The 17,500-nt window shown below is 53.4% G+C and overlaps 1 protein-coding gene across 15 annotated transcripts in view; it reads left to right on the top strand.

Moving 5' to 3' along the window:
* The window catches only part of plxna1a (plexin A1a), a 154,385-nt gene that overhangs the window by 56,416 nt on the left and 80,469 nt on the right, over positions 1-17,500 (top strand). For all 15 annotated transcript variants that reach the window (XM_081704502.1, XM_081704497.1, XM_081704500.1 and 12 more), the window contains one exon: positions 11,407-11,538. In XM_081704502.1, the coding sequence (XP_081560628.1) occupies positions 11,407-11,538 (132 nt within the window). The remainder of the gene's footprint in view (positions 1-11,406; positions 11,539-17,500) is intronic.

Below are 17,500 nucleotides of genomic sequence, written 5' to 3'. Positions count from 1 at the left end.
GGCTGTTTGTAACAGCACATTTTCACACATGGCCATGGACGACCGGATTTTAGTCTGGTGGAGTTCTGGAAGTACTTCCTCGACTCCCGAGAAGAATGGGAGACTAGGAGGAGAGAGGATGGAAGTCCTCTGGCAGGGAAGACGAACCTTGCGGCTTTGTCTCCGCTAGACACCAGGATCGGGTGTAAACTCACCTCAGTATTAATGCACGTGTTTCCTGTAATTGACGATTGGATGGACGGGGCTCTGTGCAACTGAGCCACGTGAACCAGACGTGTCAGCGTGGCAACTGGGCTGTCGGTCCCATCCGGGCGGAGACGTGTATAGAGCCGTGATGATCTCACGGTTCCCAGATCGGCCCCTGGATGGCGGAGGACTCTTTGTGCGTTTGATTTAATCCGTCTGTGAAAGGCGAGTAAATTAAAAGGACGCAGCGTTCGTGGTCTCTCAGGTTACGCGCTTTGCTTTCTGCGCGGTGTGCAATACGCCTGCGGCCTTGTGATGACCAGGCTGGGTGTAGGGTGTCTCCAGTGCTCTGCCAGAGAAATAGGATGATAATGATTTAGTCTGTGTGTTTTCAAGGATCCTCTGTGTTTGTGTATGCCTGCGTGCATTTGTGTGTGTGTGTTGCTCGTTATTTTGCTCCTTTATGTACGCGTGGGGTAAAAGGAGATTGTAGGAGACTGTGGTGTAGCAGCACCTTTGATTGCATACATGGTTAGTGTGCGTGTGTGTGTGTGTGTCTGCACGTGCGTGCGTCCGTGTGTGTTAGTAGGGAGTGGGGGTTGGGCTTCTTGGCAGGCTCAGGTCTGTGAGGACATTCCTCTTCTAACCGCACAGTGAATAACCCCCCCCCCCCCCCCCCCGTTTTCTCAGGGAGTCTCTCTCTCCAGTCTCTCTCTCTCCAGTCTCTCTCTCTCCAGTCTCTCTCTCTCTCTCTCTCTCTCTCTCCAGTCTCTCTCTCTCTCTCTCTCTCTCTCTCTCTCTCCAGTCTCTCTCTCTCTCTCTCTCCAGTCTCTCTCTCTCTCTCTCTCTCTCTCTCTCTCTCCAGTCTCTCTCTCTCTCTCTCTCTCTCTCTCTCTCTCTCTCTCTCCAGTCTCTCTCTCCAGTCTCTCTCTCTCTCTCTCTCTCTCTCTCTCTCTCTCTCTCTCTCTCTCTCTCTCTCCAGTCTCTCTCTCTCTCTCGTCTCTCTCTCTCTCTCTCTCTCTCCAGTCTCTCTCTCTCTCTCTCGTCTCTCTCTCTCTCTCTCGTCTCTCTCTCTCTCTCCAGTCTCTCTCCAGTCTCTCTCTCTCTCTCTCCAGTCTCTCTCTCTCTGCCTCCCAGGGTGAAAGGCACCATCCCAGCCTTAGGAAAATGGAGGGCTGGAGTAGAGTAGGAGATAAAAGGGTGAGTGTGTGTGTGTGTGTGTGTGTGTGTGTGTGTGTGAGAATGTGTGAGTGTGTGTAGGGCAGTTGTCCTTGTGTTAGTCGCTCTCCGCACCCTTGTACCGTGTTTTCTGCTTTTTCCACAGTGCGATCCACAGTCCGGCCTCCCCTCCTTCTCTCCTCTCCCCTCCCCTCCTCTCCTCCCCTCCTCTCCTCCCCTCCTCCCCTCCTCTCCTCTCCTGTCCCCTCCTCCCCTACTCTCCTCTCCTCCCCCTCCCCTCCTCTCCTCCCCTCCTCTCCTCCCCTCCTCTCCTCCCCTCCTCTCCTCCCCCTCCTCTCCTCTCCCCTCCCCTCCTCTCCCCTCCCCTCCTCTCCTCCCCTCCTCCCCTCCTCTCCTCCCCTCCTCCCCTCCTCTCCTCTCCCCCACACCCTGTCAGCACCTCCTGGCCTCCGTTCCCTTGCTGTCAACCTCCTGTCTAAACGGCCGTAATTCTGTCCCCAGCGGGTGGGTGCTCGGGGTCCTCTCGCCCCACCCTGCCACGGAAGCGCAGGCAACACCAGGAATGTGGCGTTGTGTAATTGCTGCACACGGCTGCTTTAAATGGCAATTTGAAGCTCTGGTTGCTCCATAATTAGTGGCGCGGTCCCTCAGGAGTGGGCTTATCGTTTCCTTTGTAATTACATGTCTGAATGCGGCGTGCAACACGCAGGCCCGCATCGGGCAGTTCTCGCCAGCGCCGATGTGGGTGTGCATTACAACAGGGCCTGGCTACGCTCACGGCCCCCCGCCCCCTGAGGCGCATGTGACAACACAGTCAGCAGTTGCTCCACAGGACCAGCGGTGCAGCTTGCGGCCCCACGAGGGTCCGTTATGATGCGGTAGGGGTGGTCGATATGTAAAGAAGCATAGTATTGTGATACTTGAGGAAGCACAATATTATATTATTCGATTCCTAAAGTTTAATAATACGTTGGGACATAACAGACCAGCAAAGCAGTGGTACAGTAGTGATACATACCAGAAGGCTTTTAGTACAGTGTTTACAAAACTAAACCCTGGTATGAAGGAACAGGCCAAAAATATCTAACAGCAAAAAATTCAGAAATATATATAATTGGCAATATTTTTTAACTGCTGACTAGGCAATTTTGAATTTGATGGCAGATCACATCAGTTTGTACATGTTCTTCATAACTGTTTTTTTTTTATGGATTATGCAGTTGGTTAGCATTCCTGTAAAGTCTGACGACACTGTGGCACAGGATGGGCCGAGAGAAACATTCATCACGATAAGGATGACGTGCTCCGATATTGCCCCTATAATGCAGTGTGAACGAATCCATCATCACTGTTTGAGCACTAGCTTGTTTCAGAGTGGCCACGTGCTTGTTTGGCTAGAAGAAAGTGATTCCTTTGTACCCTCCATCCAAATAAAAGCACTGCGGCCACCAAGACGTGTCAATTTATACCCTAAAAAACCTTTTGGTCCGTGTTAATCAGAGGTATGATGTTAATTGCAGGGATACTCAGTTTAATTGCAGGGATACTTGGCCTTGTATGTACTCAGCATGTGCAAATGCCCTCGATTGCCCTCGTCACCTGGCCAACCAGGCACCTGCGGAGCCCCGACACCCACCGCTGGTCAGCCTGGGAGCTCCGGGTCCAAGCGGGGCCGACGCCACACGTCCCTGGGCATCCTCTGAGAGGTTGCGCTGTTCTCCTGGGCCCCTGTTATTGCTCGTACGGGGCGTGCGCCGTCTGACAGCAGCTGCTTTGGCTGCTGTGGGGGTTTAATGATTTAGCGTCTATTGCAATATACACTCCAGGCCCTTGTTTGAGAGAGAGAGAGAGAGAGGGAGAATATAGGAAAGGAAGTGCGGCTAAAGAAATAGGTGTTTATGGGGAACATGTGGATTAAAAGCTATAATGTTGATGGATTGTTTTAATTTGCTGGCCTGTGAGCACATGATGGGAGAGAGAAGAACCTTGTGTTTGAGCTCAGCCCATGCGCTCTCTCACCCCCTCTGCTGGCTGGATATGCCACTGCAGCTGTGTCCTCTCATTAAATCCCAGAGGAGTGTTGCAGGTTACTGGTTACCCGCATCTGAAGAGGTCACGGCAGGCCAGTTCAGAAACTCCCGAAGAGAGTGGGACTTATCCTCGGGTCGACTCCCTCCACGTGGGCGCTAACGCTAAGTGCGCCAGCTTGCTTGGGTCAGCGGGAAACCCTTTGTGTCCAAGAGCTAATTGCCCCCCCCCCCCGATATCCGGTGCTGCGCTGACTGATCAGCTCGCCAACACATTAGCGACCAAGTGTCCGCTGTGCTGGAATGGATGCTGTACAGATCACAGCGTTTAATAGCGGGACCTCGCCTCCGCGCGCTTCTGTACGAAGGACTCAGTCGCTCTGTCAGCTTTGGAGTGCTTGAATGACTCTTTTATGATATATTTGTTAGCTGGTACGGTGTGGAGCTTTTCCTGTTTTAGACATTACTGGGCTGCAGGTGGTGTTTAGAAACAGCACGCGCAGGCTTTCAGGCAGAGTTTCCTAGATCGCTTACTGAAAACGCCACACTCCTACTGGTGTGATTTTCTGCACGCACGCACGCACGCCCCATTCATTTTGTGCTGACAGGAATTCTCAGTGCACTGGCCAACCTACTGGTGTCCCTTCAATCTTTTCAACAAAAAAAGGACCTGGAATACTTTTCTAATTAGCTTACTCTGAACTCTCTCTCTCGCTCTGTGTGTGTGTGTGTGTTTCAGTATGTGGGTGTGGCAATATGCACTTGGGAGAGAATGAGCAAGTTCAAAACTAGGGTTAGGGGTTAAACTAGGTCGTTCTGAGAGGATCTGGTACTCAGGGAAAACGTTTGTCATCAGGGTGTGTGTGTTTCACGCAGGTGTGCCTGATTCATCAGGGTATGTGTGTTTCACACAGGTGCATGTGTTTCATCAGGGTGTGTGTTTCATGAGACCAAACTCTCTTGCCTCCCTGCTCATTAGTAGGCACCGTGTGGAGCTCTTGTGTGTTCAGGAGAGTGTTCTGTAGGGTGTTCAGGAGAGTCTTCTGTAGGGCGCCGTTGGCGCTGAGTTTATTGACTTATCGGCTCGCTTGGCACAATGGCCTTTCCTGCTTATTTTAACATCGCGGTGCCACGCGCCAGAGCTGGCACGCTCATTATCTTCTTTTTTAATGGAGTCCATCAGCTGTGTGTTTACACAGGGCTAACGGACCTCGTCTTTAGCCCGTCAACGGCTGCTGTCCTCTGGCTGTTGCCGTGGCTACACGTGCATGTTGTTGGGGCTGCAGCCTCCTCTGTCGTCTGCGTGTACGCGGAGGACATGGCCGCTCCCTCTCCGAGATGTCCGCGTGGGCCGGTGCCGGCCCTGTCTAGATGCGACCTTTGCCTGACCCCGTGTTCTCTGGAAGGACTCGGGGACCGGAGCTGACGCTCCTAACATGCGAGCGCCTGCGAAACAGCTGCGTGCGGGTCAGCGGCGCTTTAAGGGCCTGCGCTCGCACAAATGTGCTCGTTTTCACACAACGGCTACGCGGAGGCTCGGAAAGGTTAAGTGTCCCTATGTGCACTGACATTTACAAGCACAATTTAATTGGCATGTGTGCACACATGCACGCGCACACGCACACACACACATTACACTGGCATCTGTTCGTAAAATGCTTGGCCCTTTAAATCAGAAGCGATGTCTTAACATGGCGTACTGTAAAGAGCAGTATCTTGCTTTTAACCGTATGTCGGTGCCATTAACTCTGACTCATCTGAGTCTCGGAGCTTAATGTCGCACTGCAGACCAGACTTGCATTTGTCCTTACAAAAAGGCCTTTAAATCTAAAGTCTAAATTGCGCAGCTAAAATTATGCTGTATTTATACTGAAACGGTGATATTTTTTTTCCCTCTTTTGTGACTCTCATTGTGAGTTTGTTCAAACAGCATTTCGAATATTTTGGCGGAATATTTTGAATCCGAGCCACCGGAACCATCACCAGAAACTCACTCGCATGGCTCGTGGTCTGCGTCGGTGCAGAAAATGGCCACGGTCACCCGGAGTGACCGCTCTCGCTGTTTGAATCCGCGCGGACCTAAGTGGTCTCCTCCTGCAGCTGCGTGCTCCCCCCAGTCCTGCTGAGTCCGGAGCGCGGCACCTCCCGGGCTACCGTAGCCTTATCGCTCCCCAGCTGGCGCTAGTACTCTGCCCCCCGGCGCCGGCCCCGGCATGCTGCAGCCTTCACTGGGATTATTTTGACCCGGCTTACCCCGTTTAAGATCTCATCTCCCAGACGCTGCGCTGGTCCCCACGGAACCTTTTCTCAAGTGATCCACTTCTTTAAAATACAAACTCGAGCGCCTCCTGTAACCTGCTGTGCCACACCATCCTCTGTATGGGCTGCAGAGAGATTTTCAGGGTGCTATCCTCTCTGTTTGCTCTTTGTTTTTGTTTTTTGTTTTTCCACTTCCTCTGCATCCTTCCCGGTTTTAACTGTATTCAGGTGGATATTCATTAAAAAAAAAAAAAAAAAAAAAAATCCTAGAAAACACACATTTTTGAACGCTTGCCAGGGTGGAGCCTGCAAAATTCTGTGTACATCATCAATCATAAAGAGCAGGTCAACATTTCAGGGCTGATGTTGAGTAGGCGTTGTTCCGAAATCACCTGTTTTCAGCGGGGAGCTGGCACAGCCATTCATCCAGCTGAAGGACGTTACTCTCAGTTTTGTTTACTTGACGGGCGTTTTCGGTTCTTGGGGTTTTCACCCATAGGCTGGCATCTGTGCACCGTACCTGGTTTTATTATGGCGTGTTATTTTGTAGGTACAGCGGTGGCGAGCCCACAGGCGCGTCACATGCCCACCGGTATTCGCCACCAAGCATGACAAACCGTGCCAACATAACCTCTCGTGCTGTTATGTACCGCCATGAAAATTTGATGGAGTTGTGGCATTTAAGCCCATTAAATTAGCTCTGAAGAACCCCTCCCCCCGGTCTTTGTGCTTCTGCGACGGCCAGTAGTGACGGAGGACGGCACGGGGCTCCGTGCTTCTCCCGTCCGGAGCGATGGTACCACTGCCAGCGCGGCGCACGGGCTGCGGTGAACGGAGACGAGTCTGGAGCGGGCCGGACCCCTCAGGAGGTTCTCGTCGCGCGGGTGGTCCTGCGTCTGGTGTGTCTGAGGACCTCAGGGAGGAGGAGGCCTGGAAGAAACAGAGCAGGAGAGAAGTAGATGAGAGGGTGGCACAGAGGAGGTGCCAGAAAATGGGAATGAAATTCCTTTCAATACACCAAGGACCCTGTTGCCCCACAGCCAGATCGGATATTGCAGGGGAATCGTATAGTTGCAGCGATTGGGGCAGGGTGGTTGTGTGTGTGTGTGTGTGTGTGTGTGTGTGTGTGTGTGTGTGTGGCTCTTGTCTGGCATCCACGGCACAAGCTGCCATAATGAAACGCTCATGACTAGGGTTGGGAAAACAAGAGCTATGGAGCGTGTGTCTGGGGAGGTCTCGGTGGGAGCTTGTGATTCCCCCCCTCGCTCCTTCTCCGAGAAGCTTTCAGCATCTGAGCTGCCCTAGTTCCCGAGCGATACTCAGGGGGTAGGCTTGTTATTCCCCCCTCAAACCCATCTGGGCCGACGAGTCTGTTTGTTTGTGACGCTCTGCGTGTTCCTTCCCTGATGGAGTCATTTCAACAAGTCTCTCCGCAGCTTTTGGGGGGGCTTTAACCTTCTGCTACTCGTACACAAGTTTGCGTCTGCCTTCGCGGAGCAGCGTTGGAAGGGAATCGGAAGAGCGAGAGTGGAGATGAAATTAATTATCTGGAATACTGGGCTCGGTATGCAGGCATGCCATCACCACCCATGGTTCGGTTCTTAAAGGTGTCAGGTGCAGTGTGGTGGGAAAGAAACAACAGGCAAGGCATGCTGGGAGTTTTAGGCCGGTAACTGCTTGTTTTGGGTTTTACCGTGGTCTGTTTCGCATTCCTTTCTAGGCAGGCAGGCTTTTCCTGTGCTTATTAAAGAGAGAAAATAACCACACTCGTCCCTGTCTGGCAGACGGGTGGGGGGGGGGCCCTTTTAACACGCTTTGTTTTATGCGATGTTGAGCCTGTCTCTTGCCTCGTGTCTCATTGCTACTTGAACTTATCCCGAGGGCGCTCCCTAAATCTCTTCTCCCACCCCCCCACACTTGACTGGAAGCTCATCCCGGGGGCGGCGGGTGCGGGGAAACGGGCCGGCGCCGGCACGTTCGCGGGCCTGCGGCCTCATTAATTAGCCCGCGAGCGTGCTCAGTCGGACGCGGATCTCCACTTCAATGGGCTGCGTATCAAAGGCAGGGATCTGGCGGCTGCTTCGTTATTCACAGGGAGACCTAGTTATGTCAAGAGCCAGAGAGTGCCACTGCAGCAGCAGAGGGCTGACTGGCACAACGCAGGCTGGGGGGCTCTCCAGGGAACTTTACTCCCACCCTTTCCCATCTTTCCTTCCTTTGCCGCCGCTCGCCCGGCGGGGTGCTCGTCGTCTCCACGCTCGCAAAAGACAAACTCTGGCGTGCGTTGAGCTCCACCCCCTCAACCTCACTCCCGACTGCATCCCATCAGCGGCAGATCCCCCCGGGGTGGACCGGGTGCTGAGGTTCTGCGGAGGGACATGATATCCGCCCCCCCCCCCCGCCCAGGAGCTCCGCCTCCTGCGCCGATCCTGGCTGCCGTCCCCGCCGCGCGGGCAGCGATGCGGCGAGAGAAAGATGATTAATATCGCCGGGTAATCTCTCCCGCTGATCAAGCTGCACCAGGTTCTCTTACCCCACCCCCCACCCTCTTGCATGTTCCCGCCGGTAAGGTGCAGACTGTGAAGTCAGCAGGTGCCACAGAACGCTTTGGACGCCCTCCAGCGCCGGTGGCACCAGAGTTGCTCTTCTCGGGCCTCTGGGAGGCGCGGCACGGATTCGGAGAGTCTGCCTCCCCCGGTCGAACCCGAGCACGTTCGCCCAGCCAAGCGGAACGCCGCCTGCTTCTGTCTGCGTGACGCTGTAAAGGAACCTTGCTCTGGGGACCGGCAAAACGCATCTGCTGGTTTTCCACAGCGTCACCCTTGTCTGTAGTTATACCAAACGAGCTGTAATGCCATTTAAGGCTGTAATCTTACAGCTTTTAATTTGGGCGGAAAGCCCGGATCAGAGGGGCAGGTGGGAACCGCCGAGCGAGCGCTTTCGCCCCGGGGACGTGATGTCCCGCACCCCCAGGTTTCAGATCGCCATCCTGTATCAATCATTTGGACGTTGAAACGCGGAAAGTCGGACCGCCACCTCGTGCCCAGCACATTATCCTAGCCGGCGAAGACTAATGAAATTGCCTTCAATCTCATTTGGAACGTGCCCCCCCCCAACCTCTGTGCCCTCATTTGGAACGTGCCCCCCCCAACCTCTGTGCCCTCATTTGGAACGTGCCCCCCGGTTTGATTCAATTAGCCCTGTCTTCTTCTGAGCCAGAATAAATAGATTTTCGATAACGGCGGTTTGAGGGGTCGCCGCAGCGCCTGACTAGGCTGGGGGGTCGTGCCGCAGGTTGGCCGTCACTCGCAAAGGGCGTTTGCCCCCGTTCCCTGTAAGAAAGTGCAGCGGAAAACCAGATGCCAGAGATGGCTTTTTTTTTTTTTTTAACTCTACAGCAATCAGGACATGGCATTTCATCCGCTGGTACAGTCTAAGAATTATGGGTAGATTTAATAAACTGAAAAAAAATGTGAGTATAATGTTGGTGGAGTAATAATGAAAGGATTCGTTCAAATTGGCTCTGTGCTAATTAATGGGCGCATCCAGTAACGATCATTAGTGTGTGAGCCACCTTTTATTGTGCCTTAAGTTATGCGTAGTTTATGCGTTGCCCTGCGTAGTAAATCGCCGTGCTAAATGTCGACCTTGCTGAGGTTACGAGGTCGTACGTGACTGCCGAGGTGGCCGCGGATGAGGTTTAATTTCCTTCAGCCATGGCAACGAGTGACCCCAAAGTGACCCCTGCTCCGCTGTAATTACAGTTCATCCATGGCCCAGCTTCTGGGCAGACAACAGACGGGTCGTACCTCACCCACGCGGGTCGCCGTGGGCCTTCACCCAGCGTCGTGTCCCGTGGGGAGCTTGAGGAGGGGTTCCGCTGTGTGTAGGCCACAAACGGACCGATGAACGCGTGCCGCCGTCGCGCTGATGAGGCACGGCGGCCAGTTCCGCATTTGACGTCCAGAACCCGCCCTCCAATTTGCTGTGCTGGTCCGGTCGACGCGGTACGCCTCCTTTTGTGGCTCGTGGCTGTGTGACATTTGTAACCTTACTTGTGCCTAGACAGACGAGGGCACGCCAGGACCGCTGAGATGGTGTACTGTGATCCAGGGACCCGTTTAAGCACACCGAGCCCACAGCAATACTGCACTCGGTTGGCCGCGGCCGTCAGGCTGGGGACGGCACACGGGGGAACCGGATTTGTTTTGTGTTTTGTCATCTCCCACACTTGGTCCCCGGACACCTTTATGAGGCGGAGCTGACGGAGCTGACGGAGCTGACCCACTTCTGCGCTGGCGAGCGGGGCAGGCCGTGCGCCAGTGGGACGGGTGTTTGAACAGCCGGGGGGGGAGGAAACGCCACAGCTGTTTGTGGACACGTTTACTTACCCGTGAGGAAATGTCCCCCTGTTCGCACGCTCAGAGCGGCCCATTATACCGCATAATGGCGTGTCAAAGAAAAAAAAAAACCCCTGATGTACACTGCTCTCATGCTAATTTTGAAACATTTGGGACTTTAAAAAAAAAAAAAAAAGATCTATCATTAGGAAGATAGCGTGTCTGGGCTTCAAGCGTTTTGAAGTAAAAAGTGGCCATACCCACGGCACACGTCAGCGGGCACGTCTGTGCTCCTCGTGTGCAGTGGCGGGGGGAGGGGGGGTTCTCTTCCGCACATTTCCGGAAGGTCTAGCGGGGGGGGTGAGGAAGTGTGCTTGCTCTCACATCTCACATCATTCTGTTCCTTAACGTGGCGCATCCTACAGGGACACAGCTGATCCACACGGCACGCCGTGGGAGGCGGGGTGTGGTGTCAGCCTGACCTCTGCCAAAGGTCAGCGTGACGTGATCGGACACAAACATGCCTGAAGAGCCCCCGAGTGCCGTCTGCCTCCCTGACTAAAGTTCTGTTCCCAGATTTAATTTTAGACTGGGCAACGCAGGCCTTTGACCCAGATGGACTGTAGTCTCCCAAGCATTAAAAAAACCCACAAGTTCCAGTACAGTCCAGTTTTCTAAAATGACTATTACAAGACGGACCAGGGACCCGGCTGGCCGGACTGGTGTAAGCGGGTTGGAATGTGCTCTGCTCCTCCAGCTGTGGTCCGCCTCTTCATTAGCGAGGGGGCTGTCGTCCGGAGGTCTGGCCATGCTATTCAGAGCGGAGGCCCATTAATCACAGTACGCCGGACGCCGGCGCTGAGGGGATCGTTAGGCGCTGAATTACGAGGATGCAGCCGGGTCGCGCCCTCCCGACCCTCCGCCCATACGGCCAGGAGGGCGGAGACAGGGAAGAGAGGGCGGGGAAAGGGCGTGGTCTGTGGGAGGGGCCTGATGTGGAAGAGGCTAAGCAGGAGAGAGGCTTGGCTATGGCGAGCCTTCCTCTGTTGAGACGGAGGGAGGGAGGGAGAAAGGAGTGTCCTTCATGTCTTTCTGGTACAGAACTAAATTCTCCAGGTTTATATATTCCTGCTCTTCGGCCTTCCTTAAAATGACTCTCACCCCAGTGGGGCGGTCTGCGACCTGCCGGATCGCCGGGTCGTGAGCCTCGTGTTTGTGTTCGTCAGTTTGTGTTCGTCCCGGCGTGCAGCAGGAGAGACGAGACCTCAGTGGTTTGAGCGGTGTAGCGCGCTGTGGATTGATGCCTTTTTACTCGGGGGTGTCGAAAGGCTGCGATGGCAGAAGCAGCCCTCTCTCCTACCGCTCCGGAAATAGTCCTGCATCTGACGAAGCACGGGGGGCCTTCTGTGTTTCAGATCCTGGTGAACTCTGTTACCCAGCCTGCCCTGCTGTATGAGAACGTGGTGGTGAGTGATGGGAACTCCATTCTGAGGGACATGGTCTTCAGCCCCAACCACCAGAACATATACGCGCTCACGGACAAAGAGGTAAGGTTTACACACACACACACACACACACACACAGACACACACACACACACACACTCACACACACACACACACACACACACACACACACACTCACACAGAGTTGTTTATGCACCCTGATTGCTCAAGAGTTTCCTAGATTCTGGAAAAAAGAAAGCTCTGATTTTTCCATGAAAAGCTGTTAGCATATATTAATGTTATATGAAAAAAAGGATTATTTGCACTTGATTTTCATGCCTGTTTTCCTTTATATCACGTTCATGGCTCCACTTGTGTGAAAGAGACACACACACACAGAACAAGCGTCTCATTCTGATATGACTCACATGCAGTTTCCATCAGGGAAAATGACCTATTCCCCTCTACATACTACTGCTACGGCATCTACACACACGCACACACACACACACACACACTCACAAAGACACACACACACACACACACACACACACACACACACACACACACACACACGGCCTGTAGTAGTATGGCACTTATTAAAGATGATTGGGTATGGGGCCTCTGATCCTTTCTGATGGAAGAAAATGTGAGCCAGATCCTCCATTTCACAACCCAGAGTGAAGGCAGCTGAACCTCTCTCCTCTCCTCCCCTCACTCCTCCTCTCCTCTCCTCCCCTCACTCCTCCTCTCCTCTCCTCTCCTCCCCTCAGTCCTCCTCTCCTCTCCTCTCCTCCTCTCTTTCCTCTCCTCTCCTCTCCTCTCCTCCTCTCTTTCCTCTCCTCCTCTTTCCTCTCCTCTCCTCCTCTCTTTCCTCTCCTCTCCTCCTCTCTTTCCTCTCCTCCCCTCACTCCTCCTCTCCTCTCCTCTCTTTCCTCCCCTCCCCTCACTCCTCCTCTCCTCTCCTCCTCTCTTTCCTCTCCTCCTCTTTCCTCTCCTCTCCGACTCTCTTTCCTCTCCTCCCATCACTCCTCCTCTCCTCCTCTTTCCTCCCCTCCCCCTCTCCTCTCCTCCTCTTTCCTCCCCTCCCCTCACTCCTCCTCTCCTCTCTTCTCCCCTCTTCACTCTCTCCTTTGTCTGGCATCTCCCTGCTCCTGCATTGCTTTCATCTGCTCTTCAGTGTGCCCTAATTGGAGAGCCTCCTCACACAGTCTCATTAAAGGGCAGTTCCTTTATCATCACACACACACACACACACACACACACACACACACACACACAATCATTATGAAGAGGTTTTTCGAAGGCGTCCTGTATGTAGCCTGACTCTCATGTTAAGTCTGCTGCTCTAATCTTTACGTCCAGTGCCAGTTTTCATGTTGATGCCACTAGAACTGTTGCTGTTTGTGTGTAATTCCCGCAAACAGGCAGCAGAAACTGACGACGACCAAGAAACTGTGTGAATGTGACCCATATGATTAAAGGGAGGTGAGGGGTCGCGTTTTGTGTGGACGGTTGGGGTTGTCACCCCAGGACCAGGTCTGACCAACGTCTCTCCCGTGTGGGCACATGCCTGTCCTCCGCATCTAATCCCAAACCGGGGGGGCGGACAGCGGTCTGGATCTGTTTTCCGTCTACTGGTCCCGGCTGCGCGAGGGCTCCTCAGCCGTGACGCAACCTGCCTGAATTCCGTTCTGGTCTAGGTGTCAGCTCATCCTCGCCGACCAGCTAACAGCCAATCAGGAAGGGCCGTGTCACTGCACACATATTATGTTCTTATAGTTTATATTCATCACTTTTGGTCTCAAACAGCACGATTCTGCATCTTATTGGAAGGCTCGTTAACAGAAATGATGATGGATTCTAATAAATTGTAATCAATTCAAACGTCAAATACTTTGGGGACTGGAGGTTCGCTGGGTGCTCTTTTTCTTCACTAAAAAGAATGATGAGTGTTTATGCACAAAGACAGTGAGCAGCAGGGTTACTGGAGGGCCAGCAGCGTACCAGTACAAACAAGCCCCGATCTGCCCCGTGTACAGGGGCTCTAGGAACCTGCCCCGTGCCCAGTTGTCATGGCAAAGCAGCTATAGAACATCAGGAAGCAGGTGCATGTTATACAGTTCGTGGGCTCCCCTTAGTCATTAGGGCAGGTGAGTCCTGGTTGAGTTGTGGTACAGGGGAGAGCAGCACCAAGCACAGGGGGGTGGGGCGTGTAGGTGGGTGGGATTTGTCTATAGCAACATGGGCCTGCTTATCCTGTGAACCTCCACTTGTGGTCTGGAGGAGTTGTGGAGCGATGCAGTGCGCACTTCTGACGGACCACAGGGGACACAGGCATGGAAAAATCTAAAGTTAAATCTAAAGTTAAAGCCTGTCCTGGTATAAATTATTCTCTCTCTCTCTCTCTCTTGTTCACACACACACACACACAAACGCGCACACACATAATATACGTAAATATCTCAGCCACCCCAACACGCTATAATTTGTCAGAGATTAGAGATAATCGTCTTTAATGTGTCCAAGTCTTTGCAGAGAAGATGTGCAGTAATTGATATAAATGGGTTGCATTTGAACGGCTCTGACATTGGAGGTGTACCGAGAGTGGTGGAAAGAGCATGGCACAGACACACACACCCACACACACACCACCACCACCACCACCACCCCCAGAATAGCCCACACTGCACGCCACACTGCCGGGTCCTCAGTCCCGTGGAGCTCGTGCGAGATTGAGCGATATTTACTGAAGGTGGCGCCCCTCGGGTTGGAGCGACACGGTTTGGTGCTCATTGCGTTAGGCGTGGAATACCCCGTTAAGGTGTGTGTGGAGGTCTTTTTGTGCTGGCTCACGAGCCCCCCGTACCACCTCTCGGAGGGAATGAAACCGCAGCGTGTGTGTTTCTTGCCCTAGAGATCCCGTGTCCTGCACAGTGACACACAAACATCGTTCTCACAAATAATTGTTTAGAATGATTATTATTTGGCTGGTTTTCTCCGTGTCCATTATGATGTTGGCACAGTGACTGGGAGCACGGGAATCCGCTTCCGAACACGTTCACTCTAGCTTAAGCCACTCTAAAACACTGAAGTGAGGAGAGAGGTGAAAATTAATTGGTTTGAAGCAATTTGCTGGGCCTATTGCTTCGTCTCTCTCTCTCCCCTTTTTCCACTGTCCTACTATTTTAAGTAGTTCTACTTCTCGGGAGGATGGAGTCGGGGGCGCCCCAGGCGCTCGTCCTCTCTAACCTCTCTAAAATAGGGTGCTCCTGTTCTCTCTCTCTCTCTCTCTCTCTCCACTCAGGGAGCTGACAGGAGTCAGGGGAGATGGGTTTTGATTAGCGGAGGAGTCGTCTCTTCTTCGCCTCGCACCTCGCGCCTCTTATTTGTGTTCTCTCGTTGCTTTTTTTTTTTTTTTTTTTTTCAAATCCTAATTGAAGTTGCCTCTGCGCCGCTACCGCCGCGTGTCGCCCCGCTCACCGAGAGCTACTCCTCTCTCTCGCCGCAGTGCCGCTCGCGCACGAGCCTCCGTCAGGACCGCTCGTCCCGCTGCGGCCGCCGAGCACTGCGGGCCACCCGGGCCCGTAAACCGGTGCTACCGCCCCCGGCGGCGCGGTGCACGCGTCCTCCGGCATCCTCCCGCGACGCTTTAGGCCCCCGAGCGCCTTTGCGTTCGTCGCGTCTGCGAGCGTCGTTTCCTGCGAGCTGGGCGTGTTTACGCCACAGCTCCGCCCCCTCCTGTTTGGCCTCGCCCTTTCCCCCATTTGTATCTCTTCATTGGATAATAGAAACCGCGGCCAGAGGCTCCGTGTTGTTCCTCAAACATCAGGAACTCCATTCCGTCGGCTTGACAGAACAATTTTCCCTTCCGCCATATTCACAGGCAGTTAATTAAAAGTCTCTGATAGGCCAGGCATCTCCACCGCCGTCCGGGGGGAGGAGTAAACCCGAGCGACGCCGAGCACCAGGGGTGAGGAGTTCGATTAGCGTCAGCGTGATTTAAGCACGCCAGAGGCCCCCCCCATGCCAGGACCCCCTGCCATTGTTGGGATGAGGAAAAACACTGAAAGGTTTGTGCATGCGGGCAAGGTTTGGTCCCCGGGGTTTATGGCAATCAGCCTTTCAGTGGAGAAGGATTCTCACGACTTTGTGCTGCCATCATGGGAGAATTTAATAGCTGAACTCGCAGTTTTGGCTTTCGGAGGCTGCTGTCGCCGTCGTCTCTGAGAGGACTGCTAGTGTCGCTGCTTTATAGACGACTTCTCAAAGCCCTTTGCTGGCTTCTTTTCTGAGTGCAGTGAACTCCACCATGTGTATGATTGTGTGTGTGTGTGTGTGTGTGTGTGTGTGTGTGTTTTTCATCCAGACATGGTCTCTGGTTTGATTATAATGACTGTGTGTGTGTGTGTGTGTATAATTGTGTGTGTGTGATTGTGTGTGTGTGTGTGTGTGTGTGTGTGTGTGTGCTCACATGGTTCATTTCATGCAGCCCAGGAGAGGGACAGTAACAGTGAGGAAACCCAACACCAGGCCATGAACCCCCCCCCCCCTCTCTCTCGCTCTCGCTCTCTCTCTCTCTCCCTCTATCTCTCCCTCTCTCGCTCGCTCTCTCTCTCCCTCTATCTCTCTCTCTCTCGCTCTCTCCCCCTCGCTCTCTCTCTCCCTGTCTCTCGCTCTCTCTCTCCCTCCATTTATTCCTCTTCCTCCCTCCATCCCTCCCCTCTCTCCCCTCTTTGAAGGTCAGGTGCTGTTGCGCTCTGCCCCTCAGTCGGGGGGGCTGAGAGGAGCCATCAGCGCCCTGTAATCTGATTTCTACGGCGGACGTCTTAATGTAGGCAGTGTGACGAGGCAGGAGGAACTGCCAGAAGCACTCGATGAGCTGGTGTGTGTGTGAGTGTGTGAGTGTGTGTGTGAGTGTGTGTGTGTGTGAGTGTGTGTGTGAGTGTGTGTGTGAGTGTGTGTGTGCGTGTGCGTGTGCGAGTGCGTGTGCGCGTGCGTGTGCGCGTGCGTGTGCGTGCGTGTGAGTGAGTGAGTGAGTGCGTGCGTGAGAGTGTGTCTGTGTGTGTGTGTGTGAGACAGAGCGAGCTGAAGGGTCCCTGCTTGAGTTTCATTGTTCTTGTGTTGAGCCAGGCACATTACAGGTCAGCCTGTAACAGACACTGACTTCTGCTTCCTGTGTTAACGGAGACTTGCTTTACCCTTCCACACACACCGATGGAGAGAGAGAGAGATACAGACCCAACACTTACACACTTTCTTGATTCTGCATTATCTTATTATGACTGTTCATATTCGCTGTATGTAATCGTATTTTAAAGTGTTGTTATTGATTTATTTGTTCACAATGGTGGTGCTCATCTCAAACGTGGCAACAAGACGAACGGAAATGTCACATGGTGGAGCGAACCTTCCCACACACATACACACACACACTCTCACACACACACATAGACAACATGCATGCATGCACACCCAAGCCCATTCCATGTATCTTTGTATGGATAATGTCCCCGGAGGCCATTGCCTCAGCGTGTTGGCACGTAACTCCAGGTGGCTCACACGGGTGGGCATGCCACGCTACCCACCTGCCCCTCAGCCCTCGGCTCGTCTGTAGACGGATGGCACAGGTTCAGCAACGGTGGGCAGACATTGATACGACATGGGCACAAAGAGTTGGATACGTTTGGTCCGAGGTTCTTCTCCGCACAAACCAGGAATGTAAGATCTTATAACAATATAATGCTGCTCGCGAATATGTCCCGGAAGCAGCAGGGAACGGCAAGGAATACTTTCCAAGGACATCTCCTCATGTCTTTTGGGTCAAAGCGAGGGACGCTTAAGAAGATCCCCGCACCCCTAGACCCCGACAAACGGGGTGAACGTCTGCGGTCGCCTCGGCGACGCCACACGAGCAGTTAGCATTCCCAAACCTAACTCTTACCAAACTGCGGAGTTTTAAAGTCATTCGGCCCATCGCGGTAAGCGTTCTGGCCTTGGCCGGCTGACGCGTTTAAAAGCTTTTATTCACAGGGAGTCTTGTTTGGTTTAGCACAGAGTCATT

This window comes from Electrophorus electricus, chromosome 21 (genome assembly GCF_041902795.1).
Source record: "Electrophorus electricus isolate QZ-2024a chromosome 21, ASM4190279v1, whole genome shotgun sequence".
Lineage (NCBI taxonomy): Eukaryota > Metazoa > Chordata > Actinopteri > Gymnotiformes > Gymnotidae > Electrophorus > Electrophorus electricus.
Note: the sequence above shows the minus strand (reverse complement) of the source record. Positions and strands in the feature narration are given on the sequence as shown.